Consider the following 16,707-nt stretch of genomic DNA (forward strand, 5'->3'; position numbering starts at 1 on the left):
TTTATCGAATTTTGCCGATTTTACAGTATTATTGTATTTAATCACATTAGTAAGTTTATTTAAATATAACAATTGTGGTAATTTTTGTTAATTAATATGATATTATTTTTTTAATTTATTAAAAAATTAATATAATAATAAGGAATATTTTTTTAGTGTAATTTTTGGTGTTGTGGTTGGAGTAGAAATAATTTTTGACACCAAATTTGGTGATAGTGTAACACCAAATTTGGTGTCTCTTTGGAGATGCTCTAAGTTATTTTAGTTTTTGGTTAAAAATACTCTTAATAATTTTTTATAATCATATAAATAAAATAAGTGGGATTCCATGCTCTGACGGACTAAAATAGAAAGTTGGAGATGAATCATAAAAGAAAAATTCAGCTACTGTATCTAGTTTCTAGTCTATACAATAAAAATAAATAAGAATCCAAGTAGAGAGGCAGCTAGTAAACCATAGGCAGAAGAATAAGAAACTCAAATCATTCATGATTGATTTTGGCACTCCCATATCCATTCCTCCAATCAACTCAATCCATCAAGAATATAAAATTGTAGTATAGTTAGGTAGTCTTTGGTTGTTTGTGGGAGATAATCAAATAAAATAGAATAAAAAAAATTATTTTATTTTAAATGGAATGATTTTTTTATGGTTTTAATTAAAAGATTATTTTATTTTAAAATAAAAGAAAAATTAATTTCAATATAAGAGCAGAAAAATTTAATAACTTTTAATTTAATTTTTTTTTTACATGATTCAATTCTATTTCTATTTCCATTCTGTTTTTGTAATTCTTATCTTTACTAAGGGTGTGTTTGTTTGCATAGAAATTAACGGTACAATGTCATTGGTTGGTCAGTCAGTGCACATTTAATACTTCTAATTTTTCATTTCTAAAATAATAGTAGATGGGAAACTACAACAATTTTCCTGATTCATCTTACCTTACATTTATATATAATTTTTTTTTATTTGATTGGACCAAACAAGGGCTAGGTGTAAGTGACATTTTAGACCCCTCTTATATAGATAAGAGTCGTATAATAAGGGTGTGGTGTGCCCCCAAAAATAGTGGTTTCATTCTAGTCTTTTTCTTTCCCATTCTATTATTTGGTTTAATTTATAGGAAGCAAAGGAATGTGATATACAGTGGGGGTTTAACCCATTAGGCTATTAAAGAATGTGGGCAGAAGAGGTGGGTCGGTGACTCGGTGGGAGAGAGAACATGGGAGTTTAGGTTTGGAAACTGTGCTATAGACTAATCCTTTACCAAATTCATGTAACCATATACACAGCATTGGAACTTGAGGACTATTTAGGGTCCACTCCACTTAACCCAAAAGAGAGAGTGATAAATTATATCGATACACTTACAAAAGAAGTACCTATTTTAATCTTTCAATATCATATCTGTTTTCTTTTACAGTTAGTGGTCAGATCAGATATACATATGGTATGAGAAAAAGAAATGTATTTATGAATAGAGTTGAAGATGTGGGGTTTACTAGATCTGAAATGCATGTGGTTTAATTGATTAAAAATGAAAACAAGAGAGAGATGGTAAGATTAAAAAAAAAAAAGTTGTGTATGCTTTTTTCACTAACCATTCTCTCTCTCTCACTAGATCTCTCGTAGACCATCATATAAACTTTTTTTTTTCAAACACTTTTTATAATACTCTTATATAATTAAAATGTGATTGGACTAAAATTGTATAGCTGGGGTCTCCTATGTGAATATATGGTTTAATTTTTAATTAATGGAGAATGTTTAGAAGATAATTATTGGTGTGGAGGAGACAAAAGAAAGAGATGTTGGGTTATGTATAAAGATATATAGATAGATGTATAGGTGGGGATGATGAGAAGTAATAGCTTTATAGGTTTGTATAGTAGCCATGTCCACTCAGAGCTATCTAGGCTCACATGGAGTCACCAGAAAGCTCATGGGTTTCTTTTACCTAAAGACAATCCACATGGGTTGGCAGCCTGACCCCCCTTTGCTTTTGATGATTGGAACCCCACCCAGCATAATTGTGACCCCATGTATACTACTTCTCTCTTTAAAGCTTCTGTTTGGCAAGCAGGAAACTGATTTTCCGAGAAAGGAATATTATGCATTCCATGTTACGGGGGGAGCTACAAACCCGTCGTATCCAATCTATTTATGTTTATATAATGTATTCACTACAAGACGAGAGACCGTTAAAAATGAACTGTTCAAATGACACTATACTGTTTATACATTTGTTTGAAAATGACTCTTGAGCGATTTTATTAATATAAATTGATTTGGAGATAAAATATATATAATATACATATCATGTAACTGACTTTTAATTATCTGCAAATGAATTTATTATATGCATGTCAATAATTATATATGCATTAACTAATGAATAATTGTAGTGAAGACTCGAGAGGAAGATATATGAACAACAAATAAATTGATTATAATTAAATTTAGAGAAATGCTAAAAGATATTAATGGTGCCTATAGTATCTTTCTATCTATCAATATCACTATTGGTCTAATTAAGTGTCGGGTTACATATAGTTTAAATTTAGAGAAATGCTAAAAGGTATCAGTAGTGCCTAGCATCCTCCTATGTGTCAATATCGCTATTGAACTAGCTAATTGCAACGCGACATGTCGAGAAAGTGCTAGGCACTACTGGTGCCTAATAGCAATACTTTTAAATTAGCATTGCTATTAGGCACCAGTGGTGCCTAGCGTTGCGAAATACTAACGATACTCCCTAAAAATTATTATATTGAATTATATGAGACCTAATATTTAGTTAGACCAATAACAATATTAACACCTAAGAAAATGGTAGCCAGCCTTACCTTTAGCATTTCTCTAAAATTTAAGCCCAAAACCCTTTAGACTTTTACTACAAGACCATATATTCTCGAAACTTTCTTACAGCTTATATCTAACATAACGTAGAGACCCCATTACATTAATATATGACTATCATCATTAGTAATTAATATTAATAACCTCGAAGTTTGAATATTTATTAATAGACTTAGAGATTGGGGTAATTAACTTACACATGCATGTTTCACAACTCGAATAACTAGATAATCTCTGTTCCGCGCGGTTACTCTCAAAGTTAGGATTTTATTGCCAATATATCGAAATTTATTTAAAATAATCAGCAATATCTATGGATTATATCATTATCTTGGATAAGGTTATTCTAGGTTTAGAAATTTTATGGTGCAAATTCTCAAGCAAAGTAAGATGTAGACTGTACTTAATCACATTTTCTTGCTATTTTCTCTCGTAAACCTTGGATCTATGTAATTTTAATGAAACCGAGATCCTCTGGTTATTTAAAAATTGTTGAACGGATATATAAATTTACCTATATAGCAAGTAGTCTTATGTATTATATAGTATGCGTGAATATTTACACAATCCTAGATACAATTGCTAAAACCGTAAGCAAAGAAATCTACAGATCTATTTCTTACAAAATCAATTATACCTTGCCGTTATTACTCGAATGTATTCAATCTGATACTAAAAATTAGGATGGTACATCAGTCGGTTTGGGCGGTTTATCCTACATATTTTTTAACCCAATTTACAATTCAAGTTGCTAAAATTTAAGTGCAACCTGTCAAATTTAAAAAAAAATAAAAAAATCTGTAAACCGAATAACAGTTTGGGCAGTATGATTGGGTTAACCCGCCCAAACCAGCTAAATTTTTTTGTTTAGGTTCAAAAGTCAAAGTCAATAAAAATTAAAAAAAAAATAAATTAAAAATATTAGATTTAACCAAAGCACAACACAATATATATAACTTTAAAATTAATACGTAAGTATATAATTTTATATTATTATATATTTAATCAATTTATGTTATACATAATAAAAACTTAAAAGTAAAAAAAATAAAAAATTCAAAGTCAGATTGATCGAATCATTCTGTTTATTTGAGTAGATTAGACTTATTTCAACACCCCCGATAAATAAATTATAAATTGAGTGGTTTATAATTTTTTTTAAGTTATTTTAATTTGTAATTTTTATAAATTTTTTCTGTTAAGTTTGGAGGAGTTAAGAAATTTTTTTACAGCCCTACTAAAAATATTGGAAGCCCATAATAAAAAACGTTATTTGTTTGTACACATACATATCTAGCTATCATAATACCGTAATATTCAAGCGGTTGACTAAACTTTTTGTAGCTTTTAACATTTCATAATCACAAAAATATATGGTGGGACACCATCTCCGGTATGATGTATAAATCCTCTTAAATTTATTTGTGTGCACCTTCCTAAAATATTATATACCATGATCTTCTCCATTTTTAATTGATACGAAAATTTAGTTACACACCCAACAAACACCAAGACAATCATATATCCTTACGTAATCAAGTTGCATATTTTATCACATTTGAATTAATTCGAATAATAACAGGAGTTAAATCCAACCATTTGAGTATATATCATCAGAACGAAGAAACATTACACGTGGCAAAATCCCAAAACTCAATTTTATTTTCTCAATAAAACTAGAGTCGCCATCCGGATTGCCACGTGGAAGAAATTCAGAATCACTACGTGCGTGGCAGCAGCTAAGGGTCCCACCCACTGAGTTTTTTTTTTCTGTGATAAACTAATAATTAAAACGAAAAATAATAAGAAAAATTGTTTTATCAGGATATTGAGATTAAGAATTAAAACGTTATTCAATTTCAGAGAAAGAAAAAAAAGAATAATAATAATTAAAACGTTAGGTTCTCACGTGTACACCTTACCTTACCACTTCTCCATTCTCTCTGTGTGTCCTCCTCGTGATTACCGTTCATCTCTCCCGTTCAGATCTGACGATCCAGAACAGTAGTAAGTGGTGGGACGGGGTTTGGGGAGTAACATGGTCAAAGCGTAGTCCTTGTTCAGCAGACCCCATGAGTTTGTATCACCCACGGAGGCTCACTCATGCGGGTCCTTCTTTCACTTTTTTATTAATCTAATTTTAATTAAAAAAAAATTATTTTAATAAAAGGGTCTCCGATTTCAAAGCCCGCCATTACTTCGAGGACCCAAGTTTTTTGCCAAATTTTCAGTAAAACCGCCAAGTCGTTTGGAATAATAAGAAAAGCTTAAGGGTAAAAAGGTAATTCAATAAGACCATAGTCCGCCCACACTTTAAAAGACCAGAAAAACGGGAGACGCTGTAAAGTGGTAGTAACTAGTAAAGGTACGTTTTTTAGTGAGATGGGAGCGATTGTTGGCGACAGAGAGTGAGTAAAAAAGGTTGTTGTTTTGAGATGTGGTGAGACGGTGAGTGGTGGTAGAGGATTGTTTGGATACCGAGAAAGTTGAGTGAATTTGTTTTTGTTCTTGTTTAAGATGACGACGGGGATGGTTCGGGATCAGCAGCTAGAGAAACATATGGAGAAGCAGATGGGTTGCATGGCTGGGTTCCTTCAGATCTTCGACCGTAACCAGATTCTTGCTGGGAAAAGACTTTATTCCACCAAACGCCTCCCTTCTTCTGTGGTGAGTTTAATACGTTTGTTTTTCTGTTTGGCAACTTGGAAAATATTTGAAAATGATGTCGCTCATTCAGTTTTCTTTTTGTTCTTTCTTTCTTTTTTTTCGAAAATGCAGTCCGTGGATTCATCTCCGGAATCTGAGAAGACGATTCAATCCCCTGTGGTGCCTAGAGAATTGGAGAAACATAAGAATACCAGATCAACTCCATCGCCGGACCGGTCGAAGCCAGTTTCTGTGGCCACGGAGCTTCCCTTTCCGGTACCGGAGAACAGTCCGCCTAAAGAAACTCCACCTAAGTCTCCTCTTCCCCTTCCAGTATTCGAATTCAAGGAAGGCACTAGAACGGCATGGAAGTTCTCCAGAGAAGCTCCAAGGCTTTCTTTGGATAGCAGAGCTACGGTTGATGCGAAAGGAAGCCTCTACCCGAGGGAGATAAAAACTAATGCTTCGATTTTGAAGGCTAACCGAAACGAAAACCATAATCATGGAGAAGAAGATGATGATAAAAACCGCAGATCACCAAGCGTCATAGCTAGATTGATGGGACTCGAACCCTTGCAGCATTCAGTAGCTGAACCGGTCAAGAAAGCTGAACTTCGAAGATCTGCGTCGGAGTCTCGAGTGTCCAAAGATCTGTATCAGCATCGCTCTGTCGAGGGGAACGGTTTTCAGGGGAAGCAATGCCAACAAGCTCATTTCAACGTTTCTAGCAATGTAGTCAGAGATAATGGCGGAAACGAAGATCGAATTTTCAATGCTAGAGCAGGGGATCCAAAAACATTTGTGAAGTATAACGAAGCAACGAAAGGTCATCTTCAGCACAAAGGTATTGGACAGAGGAAAAGCTATTTCGACTCGGCAGATTTCTTCCCTGAGCCTAAACAGACTGCGTCTCTTTATTATGGCGAGATCGAGAAGAGGTTAAGAATGAGAGGAATCGATGAACCAGCTAAGGATTTGGAAACTCTGAAGCAAATCCTCGAAGCTCTGCAACTTAAAGGTCTTCTTCATCCCAAGAAGCCTTCGTACCATACCGACTACAGGAACTTTGTCTACGATCAGAGTTTCTCCAAGGAATCACCTATTGTCGTTATGAAGCCAACGAGATCACAATCTCCGACGGGTCGCTCTTCAAGGTTCGTTGGAAGCGAATCGCCGCCGCCGGTGAGTTTTCGTTCAAGAACCAGTATTCGCCGGAATATCAATTACACCGGCGAGTTTTTGTCAAGTCCGAGACGTGAACAGCGAGGAGAGATGGAGCAGAGCAACCGGAATCGCAGCCCAAGTAGAAGCCAAGCCCCAACTTCTCGGAATGAGAAGAGTCCAAGTAGAAGAAGACCGTTGAGCATTGAAACGCAAAGGAAAGGAAACGATATTACCGAGCAAAGAAGAGTATCTCCTATTCAATCTCCAAAACTTAATTCGAGGAGAATGGGGACGGATCAACAGACCCTGAATCGGTCACCAAGGAGTCGTAAACCAACGATGGAGATCCATCGAAAAGAGGATGAATCGTCCACCACCGTGTCAGAAAGTAGCATTAACACTTCAACCGATACAGAGGTTAGCATTAACTACCAAGTTTAAAATGCCTTTAATCATTGAATTTAATCCTTAATTGCAGTACATTTATTTATTACTTTCTAAATGTTCAGAGAGCAAAAATGGAGGAATACAAAGAAGGGAGGAGTTTATTGGAGAGGTGTGATAAGTTGCTTAACAGCATAGCTGAAATAACAACACCCACAGCCGAGTTACAACCGAGTCCAGTGTCGGTTCTTGACTCGTCGTTTTACAAGGACGAATCGTCCACTTCCCCTATCATGAAACGAAGCATTGATTTCAAAGGTAATTTTTTTATTTATTTATTTATACAATTTTTACAATACAATAAAATAAAAATTTGTCTTTTTCGGCCAAGTTTTGATGGGCTAGATTTTGTAATTGACAATGGTGACGTATGTTACCAACTTAAGCTCCTGCATTTTAGCCTCTCTAGGTTTTAGTTTTACCAGTAGATAAGTACTGGCTACTACTGCTGTGGTACTGAATATAGTAGGCATTAGTAGGCCTCTCTGTGAATGAATGATGTATAGTACGATCTCTTACACCACCAATAAATGCTTGCCACATCGTTACCATCACACAAAATAGATCCAAAAACTCACTCCAAAACCTCACCAGCTCAGCATTAAATTTATAACTATTCTTTTGACAACGACTTCATATTACATATGGTAAAGTCGAATTTATAAATTCTTAACTCTAGTAGATCACCCACTTGGTTGGTTCGTTAAAAACTGTCCCACTTAACCCTCCCTTTTATAGTATTTAATGCCCCAATTTTGTGCTCATAAATTTTGTTTACTAAATTTACAGATCAACCCTTAGAGCTAGCAGACGATATTTGGGGATCGGCTATCTCATCGCCGTTCGATGATGATGAAGCCGAGGACTGTGATCTGGTCTATATTTCAGAGGTTTTACGAGTTTCGAACTACATACAGGAAGACTCAGATATTTTCCTATTGGTGGAGAAGAATCTGTATCCGAACACCTCTAAAATCTCAAGACTCCAACGACGACTGATCTTCGATACCATAAGTGAGATTCTGAACCGAAATCGGCAGTTGCCTCCGTGGAAGATCGTAACTCCTGTAAATTCTCCGTCGGACCAAGTGTCACTGAGGGACATTTGGTCTGAATTTAGGAAAATTCGAGAGAGAGAGGAGTCAGAGGATTTGTTCGAGGTGATCTGTAGAGTTATGAAGAAGGATTTGGCGGGTGACACCGTTCATGGGTGGGGTGATTCCCCTATTGAAGTCTCGGAAGCTGTTTTGGACATTGAAAGACTGATATTCAAGGATCTAATCGGTGAAACCATCAGAGATCTAGCTTCACTTTCTGCCATGAGCTATTATCAATCTTCACCCTCGTGTAGGAAGTTGGTATTTTGAAAATAGGGTCAGAATTTAAGAAAAAAAAATGAAGAGAGTAATTTTGGAGCGTTTTTTTACTTCACTTCTTTTCTACTTTGTTAGATTAGATAATTGCAAATCGCGTACGCTTGTGAAATTAGTCCAATTTTAGCTATGACATTTGAAATTTGTAAAAAGAGAACAAAAAAATAATTTAGTGTTTAATTATATGTTTGGTGATGGTCCACACCGTTACAACGAATGGTAGAAGTAAAAGGTCCACGTGTTCGTTTGTGGTTTCAGCTTTGGAGTCCCTAATTAGTTTGAAGAGAAACCCAAAAGTTTTTGGGTATTTGCTTGTTAGAGTAAACAACAAATTAGGAAAGAATTTTTTTTTTAGAAGAAATTAGGAAAGAAGTGGCCTGAAAAGAAAGACACTATTTTGATACTAACCACTAAATTGTAAATAGTTTTAGAGTTTGAAAAATGAGCACAATGTAACTAAAAACATGTTTTCAATGATTGCTAAAAGTTTCTAAGTGCTACACATGGTGGAAAATGTGAACAAAGTGGCTAATAACTTGAATGCTTTCACCGTAAATAATAATATCCTTAATTTTAAAGTGGTTACTTGTAACAATGAGTTTTGAAAAGATCGTATAGAAATCACCTATATATTGTCACTTTCGTTTCTTCTTTAACTTTATTCTCAGTTATAATGAATTGTACCCTCAGTGGGCTCATATGTTCACTGCATGCTTTGTATTTATAAGACAATTTTTCAATAATGCTATGGTGAACTTTCACCCATGTGTGTCTGAAGGGTTCAAACTATGGTTGGTGATAAGAGAACTTCTACACCATAAAAGAAAATACGGGCTGTGCAGTATGCCTTTTGGTTGTAGCTTTCTGGGCCTACAGGTCCATTCTGATCTTCACTTTTCCAATGTTAGACAGTGTGGACTTTTAACCCGGTAGAATGGCATTTTTTTTAGGAAATTTACATGGTATACTAACTTTTGCTATTTTTTTTACAAAAATACTGCCAGGTGGTATTTTTTACTTTTTTACTGTGTTTTTTAATAAGTTTTAAATGCTAGATATCTTTTGTGTTAAGTTTTCACTGGTGTTCTACTGGTGTTTTACTAGTGTTCTACTGTTGTTTCGAATTATACTGCTTTGTATTTTACTGGTGTTTTATAAAAACACAGTATTTTTGAAAAAAATTCCGTATGATAGTATTTTTGTAAAAGTTAACCCAAATTCTAGTATTTTTGTAAGTTTTCCTTTTTTTTTTTTTTTAAGTTTATGAGCCCATCTACCTCTCTAAACACAGCTACCAATGTAGGTTTTGCCTGTTTTACTAGCAAAGATTTATGCTGCCATCGACGCATCGTAAGTAATTAAAAATATGAAAATAAACCCACGAATTTGTCATTAGAGTTAAAAAAATTGAGGTCTCTCATATTGTCCCCTCTTAAGGACACAAGCTTTTTTATTTAGTGTTTGAGATGTAGATTGATGATGCTCTGGCTAGGGCACATGCCAATTTCCTTTCTTTTTCAATTCAATGGTGGGGGCATTGTTTCATGAGGGCTAATAACTTGTTTCTTACCTGCTCAAGTGAACAAAAAGATACAAATAAAAAACCAAAAAAAAAAACACAAAACAAATGAAAGAAAATGTAGTTCATAAATTTTGTCCAATGGTTTGGTTGTGTCATGATCAGTACTGATGAGTCTTTGTCTCCTTCATTGGGGTCCCCTTAGTCAGATGTAAATTTTGACTAGGCAATGGGAGTTCATTATTGGGTGAGTATTAGTAGTGGGTGTACTACCCCAATCAAAGTAAAGTAACCCAGGAAAATGTCATATTATGGTCCCTAGGCCAATTGCATCCATACCATGTGAACTGGCTCTCCTGCTTCTTTATTTCATTACCCTTTTTCTTCATTTTCAATAGTGATTTAGTAATGTTTAATTTTCTTTAGCTACAAACTCAGTAATTTTTCTGTTTATTAATTATGAATATTTATATAATAATAATAATAATATAGTGAAAAGAATTTTTTCTATTATTTTTATTTTTAAGAGTTTCACTGCAACTAAAACATCACACGTACGGCTAGATAACAGTCCTAAAGCAAATTTAATTTAATTAGTTTTTTTTTTATTATTATTTTTTAAAAAATTGATCCCTAACTTTAATAAATAATAATAAGTTTGGTTACAAGATCAGAAGACACAAATTTAAATTAAAACCATTCCAAACATTCTCTTTATCCATTCCTAATACCTTCTTTACAAGATCATGAGCGAAAGTATTATTTCCCTTGGGAATATAACAAGCTTTACATTAGAAAAAGATAATAAAGAGGACAACATTTTGAATTAAGTTAGAAAGAGAAGATGTATCTCTCCACTTATGCTTGATTTTAATAACAAGAACTTCACAACCTGATCAAATTGAAGTTAGAGATAACTTAACTGCAACACACCATTAAAGAGTCCTGAGAAGTGCATGAGATTCAGCATGAATGAGAGATAGAGCATTGTGCATAGATGAGTAACAACCAGCAACAACATCACCCCTGCCATTTTGAATGATTGCACCAAAACCAAGCTTCATTGAATCCTTGTTGACACATGCATCAATACTTAGAGCATATTTTCCAGGTGGAGGCAAAGGAGACAACTCTAAAGCTGAAGCAGAGATGTTATGAGTATCAATATTAGAGCTTCTTTGAGCATTTAAATAAGAAAAATTTGTCAAAATGGACTTTTGACAAATTGAAATTAGCAAAATAGACTTTTCTATTTTTTTTTTTAATTACTTTTATTTTACACTTAACATTTAAAAAATTAATTTAATATTAAACAAAATTAATTAAAACCTCATAAAACAAAATACTAACCCTAATTTTTTTTTTACAGCCTCTCTTTCTTTTTGTTCTTCTTCTCCTCTTCTCCTCACCCAAGTCACTCATTCTTCTTCCTAATAAGACTAAAAAGACCATGAATACTCACAAGTGAACCATTCTTCTTCTTCTTCTTCTCTTCCTCTTCTCATCCTTTTTCTTCTTCTTGGGGCAAGTGGTGGCAGTCATAGACAAAAGAATTTAAAATTCATTCTAACAAAGGTAAACCCTAATAATTTTCTTGTCTCTTCTCATTTTGTTTCTTTTCTTTATTTTTTTTTTTAGTTGTAGCTATTAATATTTTTCTTCTCTCAATCTCTTATTGCAATAACTAATCATTTAGAATTATAATGGAATCAACAAGTGATGCATCAACCACAATACCCACACCACCCAATGAACATGAACAGGTAACATATATATTTTATTACAGTCTTTTGAGTTATAATTTTAATTTTTGTAATTTATGGATAAAAGACCTTGAATCTGCTCTGAATAACCATAAACGACCTTAAATTTACACTATGCGACCATCATGGTCTTTTATGTTCTTTAACTAACTTTAAAGAACTTGAATTTTCTCTGAACGACCATAAACGACCTTAAATTTACATTATGCGACCATCATGGTCTTTTTCAAAGAACTTGAATTTGCATGGAACGATCATAAACAACCTTGAACTTACATTATGCGACCATCATGGTCTTTTATGGTCTTCAACCAATTTTAAAGAACTTAAATTTAATCTAAACGACCTTGAGTTTGGTCTTTTATGTTCTGAAATTTCGTATTTTAATATTCCCAGTTTGATTATTTAATTAAATGATTAATTAAATGCGGAATAATAAAACTGGTACTGAAAACAGTTTTCTGTAGTTACAGAATGCAACTCTGTAACTCCAGAGAAACCCAGAAAAACAAACAGTGCATAAAAGTAAAAACACACAAGATTTTTGTACGTGGTTTCAACAATCCTTTCAGATTGTTACTAGTCCACGGGGCCACGCCCAGAGATAAGATTCATTAGATCGGTATCAAAAATACAAAGTAATTGACTTATGCATAAATAGACTCCCTCTTATTGTATGCCGCAAGCGTGATGTATTCCACCTACTAACCGAATCTTGATAAAACTCCAAGTGCTCGAACTCCCTTCGATCACCTTGAAGAGTGCTTGAATCCTCCCGATTCAAGGCTTAAAGGCTATCTCCCGAAAGCCTATACAACCATCTCCCGAAGGTTGTGTGCTTGTATCCTCCCGATGCAAGACTTCAAAAGCAATCTCCCGAAAGCTTGTAAATACCCTTCTCCCGAAGGTCCACTGATGTTCTTCTTCGTTGTAGACTTGAATACAGACTCAAGACAATACAAACAACAAATAAACAGAGTAAGAGTAGAACAACTCTTCTCTACAAATCAAAGACTCTCTTTTCTAAAGATATGAATGAAATTCAAAGATACAAGAGAGGTACCAAGAGAGGTACTAAACAAAGACACTCTTTCCTTAAGATATGAAAGCAATTCTAAGTGTATGAAAGAGATGCAAAACCTAGCTACTATAAGATGTATTTATAATGAATATACATCTCATAGACAGCTTACATTCGGTCTGAACAAGACCTCAACCCACTAGAAACTTCCCTAAAATAATTCTTCAATCAGTCCAGGAATTTCCGTTTCTGTACCTACAGAATCGTGGGCAGTAACTACAACTTTCCTTTTATAGAAAAGGAAAGTCTAGCTCCGGTTTTCTCTTCAAGAAACCTGATCTAAGAAAATGGGAAACTCAACACAAGATCAGATTACACAGCTGGTTAGATAAAAACGAAAAGGGTAACCAAACTTACCATTTTTACCTTTTTTCCAAAAATAGGAAAGCTAGACAACTTTCCTTTCAAGTTTGATTTACACAAATATGGAAACCATATCAATATATGCCAGCCGAAATATACATTAAATAATAAAATATTTTTGTCAATTAAATATGCCAAAAATGGAATCAACATGTTCTTTAACTAACCTTAGAGAACTTGAATTTTCTCTGAACGACCATAAACGACCTTAAATTTACATTATGCGACCATCATGGTCTTTTTTGTTTTTCAACCATTTAAAGAACTTGAATTTGCATGGAACGATCATAAACGACCTTGAACTTACATTATGCGACCATCATGGTCTTTTATGGTCTTCAACCAATTTTAAAGAACTTAAATTTAATCTAAACGACCATAAACGACCTTGAATTTACATTAAGCGACTATCATGGTCTTTTATGTTCTTTAACTAACTTTAGAGAACTTGAATTTTCTCTGAACGACCATAAACGACCTTAAATTTACATTATGCGACCATCATGGTCTTTTTTGTTTTTCAACCAAAAGAACTTGAATTTGCAAAGAACGACCATAAAGACCTTGAACTTACATTATGCGACCATCATGGTCTTTTATGGTCTTCAACCAATTTTAAAGAACTTAAATTTAATCTGAATGACCATAAACGACCTTGAATTTACATTAAGCGACCATCATGGTCTTTTATGGTCTTCAACCAATTTTAAAGAACTTGAATTTGATATGAACGACCATAAACGACCTTGAATTTACACTATGCGACCATAATAGTCTTTTATGTCCTTCAACTAATTTTAAAAAACTTGAATTTGCTCTGAACGACCATAAACGACCTTCAATTTATATTATGCGACCATCATGGTCTTTTATGGTCTTTAACCAATTTTAAAGAACTTGAATTTAATCTAAACGACCATAAACGACCACTAAGGTCGCACACGGTCGCACAGGTTGCATAGGGTCGCACATGGTCGCACTATCTATTTTCATACCACACGTGACCTTATTTATTTAGTTAAATTTGTAATTCTTTTTATACTTTTTATATTTATGTTCTTATCGTTTATGTATTTTTTATTCATTTCACTCATTATTATTGTAGATGCCCAAAACTATATTAACAACAGAGCTTCCATGTATACCTCGTGCCATTACTACTAATACAGCTGCAAAATCTAAAGTTACCATCAAATCCCCGCTAAGTGTAATAGGCCAAATAAAGAATTGGCTCACAAAGTCTGACCAGGATGTTTTTAAACATTACTCCCAATTGGGTCGTCTCTTGGACCTCGATACTAAAGGACTTTTTCCTGGCACCTTAGTAAACCAGATAGTTTTGAGGAGGGTAGATTGCCAAAAGAGGCATGAGTTATGGTTTTTGATTAATGGAAAACCTGTGAGATTTTCTCTCCAAGAGTTTGCAATTGTATCTGGATTGTACACTGATGGTGGCCCGACACCTGAAGAAATGGAGCTTGTTTCTTCTAAGAACAAGTTAAAAGAAAAGTACTTCAAGAACATGATGTCTATTAAAGTAACAGATGTTGCCAATGCTCTAGATAGCATATCTAGAGAATCAAAGACTAGAGACAGAGTGAAGTTATGCTTTATCTATTTGCTCAGTGCATTTCTAATAATGCCAAGTCCTTCTTCGGCTATAGATCTTGAATGGCTACAACTAGTGGATAATCTACCAATATTTGACAATTATTGTTGGGGAAAGCTGGCATATGAGAAAATAATTGAGCAAATTACAAAAAAAGATATGAAGAATAATCCAAGTGAGAAGGATATTAAGTGGAACCTCTTTAGTTGTCCTTGGATATTTCTGGTAAGAAATATGATTATGATTATAATTTAGTTTATTTATTTTTAGATATTTTTTATTGTATTTTGAGATATAATTTAAATATGAATTTTTCTTTGATAATATGGATTTGCGAAGCAATGCCAAAGTTGGGTGAAATGGTAGGACAAAGAGTCCCGGGAAATCATATTCCCCGATGGCTTGGTTGGAAAATCAATGATAAACATAAAAATTAGAGGAAGAATTTGGTCAGATGTCAATTACTTCTATGTGCCTTGGCATGATGGTAAACACTGGATGTTAGTGGTAGTTGACAGACATAGTTGGACAATATTGATTTATGACTCGATTCCAGATCACTGGATCTCCATAGAGGCAATGAAAAAATCTGTGGAGCCACTTGCAGCATATTTTCCTTTTTTACTTAAAAACAGTTGCCATATTGGGAGCCTCCATCATCAGTGTAGTGATCTCATGAGTATAAAAGTAGCTCCTGCAAATACTGTTCCTCTGAACAAGAGAACGTAAGTTTTATTTAATATATCTGCCTTTAAATCCAAGTTGTTAATATTAATGCTAACGTAGTTAAATTTGTCTTTATAGCGGAGATTGTGGTGTATTCATGCTTAAGACAATGGAAATGCACATTGCTGGTAAGTGCAACGAGTCAGCTACAATGTTGCTCAACGACGACAACATAGATACATACAGGAAGGCATATGCAGTTCAATTATATGTGGGTAGTGCAGATCCTTAATTAACCATGTCCTTGTTCGTAATTCTGAATTTTGTAATTTTGTGGATAAACTTGAATTTACTCTGAACGACCGCAAACGACCTTGAATTTATACTATGCGACCATCATGGTCTTTTATGTTCTTCAACAAACTTTAAAGAACTAAATTTGCTCTGAACGACCATAAACGACCTTGAATTTATACTATGCGACCATCATGGTCTTTTATGTTCTTCAACAAACTTTAAAGAACTTGAATTTACTCTGAACGACCATAAACGACCTTGAATTTATACTATGCGACCATCATGGTCTTTTATGTTCTTCAACAAACTTTAAAGAACTAAATTTGCTCTGAACGACCATAAACGACCTTGAATTTACACTATGCGACCATCATGGTCTTTTATGTTCTTCGATAAAAACTTGTATATTGTGTACTCTAATTCTTTAAATAGTTAAAAATTAACTTATACCATGTAATTCAATGATTGAGTTATTTAAAATATGTAACTATATAGTCACCAAGACTTATACAATGTACTTTAATGGTGAAATCCCTACACAATTATAAAATATACTTTAATTATAATCTATAGATTATACTTAAATGGTTATACATACATATTTTATAAAATAATTTATTTTATATATTGAATCTCATATATATATAATATAGTTAAATAATCACATACACTTATACAATTATATAATATACTTTAAATATAATTTATAAATTATACTAAATAATTATACACATACATACTTAATGAAATAACTTAGAAAATATAGTTGAATAATTTATTGTCATATATAATGTATTAAATGATTATATTGAAATATACTATGGTCGCACATAGTCTCATAGACCAATATTATGAGATATTTTGAAATATACTATGGTCGTACATAGTCGCACAAGGTCGCACAGGGTCGCATAGACCA

General features: G+C 33.6%; 3 protein-coding genes across 3 annotated transcripts; all 3 read left to right on the plus strand.

Annotated features, from left to right (window-relative positions):
- Positions 1 to 4,719: 4,719 nt before the first annotated feature.
- On the plus strand, positions 4,720 to 8,747 carry LOC115716751 (protein LONGIFOLIA 1). The gene is made up of 4 exons (XM_030645683.2): positions 4,720 to 5,530; positions 5,642 to 7,090; positions 7,183 to 7,375; positions 7,907 to 8,747. Exons 1-4 carry the CDS (start codon positions 5,381 to 5,383, stop codon positions 8,482 to 8,484), a joined length of 2,370 nt encoding a protein of 789 aa, XP_030501543.2. The 5' UTR covers positions 4,720 to 5,380; the 3' UTR covers positions 8,485 to 8,747.
- Positions 8,748 to 11,227: 2,480 nt separating this feature from the next.
- Positions 11,228 to 15,095, plus strand: LOC115704115 (uncharacterized). The gene is made up of 3 exons (XM_061107926.1): positions 11,228 to 11,584; positions 11,706 to 11,772; positions 14,322 to 15,095. Exons 2-3 carry the CDS (start codon positions 11,713 to 11,715, stop codon positions 15,078 to 15,080), a joined length of 819 nt encoding a protein of 272 aa, XP_060963909.1. The 5' UTR covers positions 11,228 to 11,584; positions 11,706 to 11,712; the 3' UTR covers positions 15,081 to 15,095.
- Positions 15,096 to 15,189: 94 nt separating this feature from the next.
- Positions 15,190 to 15,994, plus strand: LOC133033227 (uncharacterized). The gene is made up of 2 exons (XM_061107897.1): positions 15,190 to 15,550; positions 15,630 to 15,994. The coding sequence occupies exons 1-2, from the start codon at positions 15,243 to 15,245 to the stop codon at positions 15,781 to 15,783; spliced, it is 462 nt and encodes a 153-aa protein (XP_060963880.1). The 5' UTR covers positions 15,190 to 15,242; the 3' UTR covers positions 15,784 to 15,994.
- Positions 15,995 to 16,707: the final 713 nt, after the last annotated feature.

Source organism: Cannabis sativa, unplaced genomic scaffold (assembly GCF_029168945.1).
Source record: "Cannabis sativa cultivar Pink pepper isolate KNU-18-1 unplaced genomic scaffold, ASM2916894v1 Contig3, whole genome shotgun sequence".
Classification (NCBI taxonomy): domain Eukaryota; kingdom Viridiplantae; phylum Streptophyta; class Magnoliopsida; order Rosales; family Cannabaceae; genus Cannabis; species Cannabis sativa.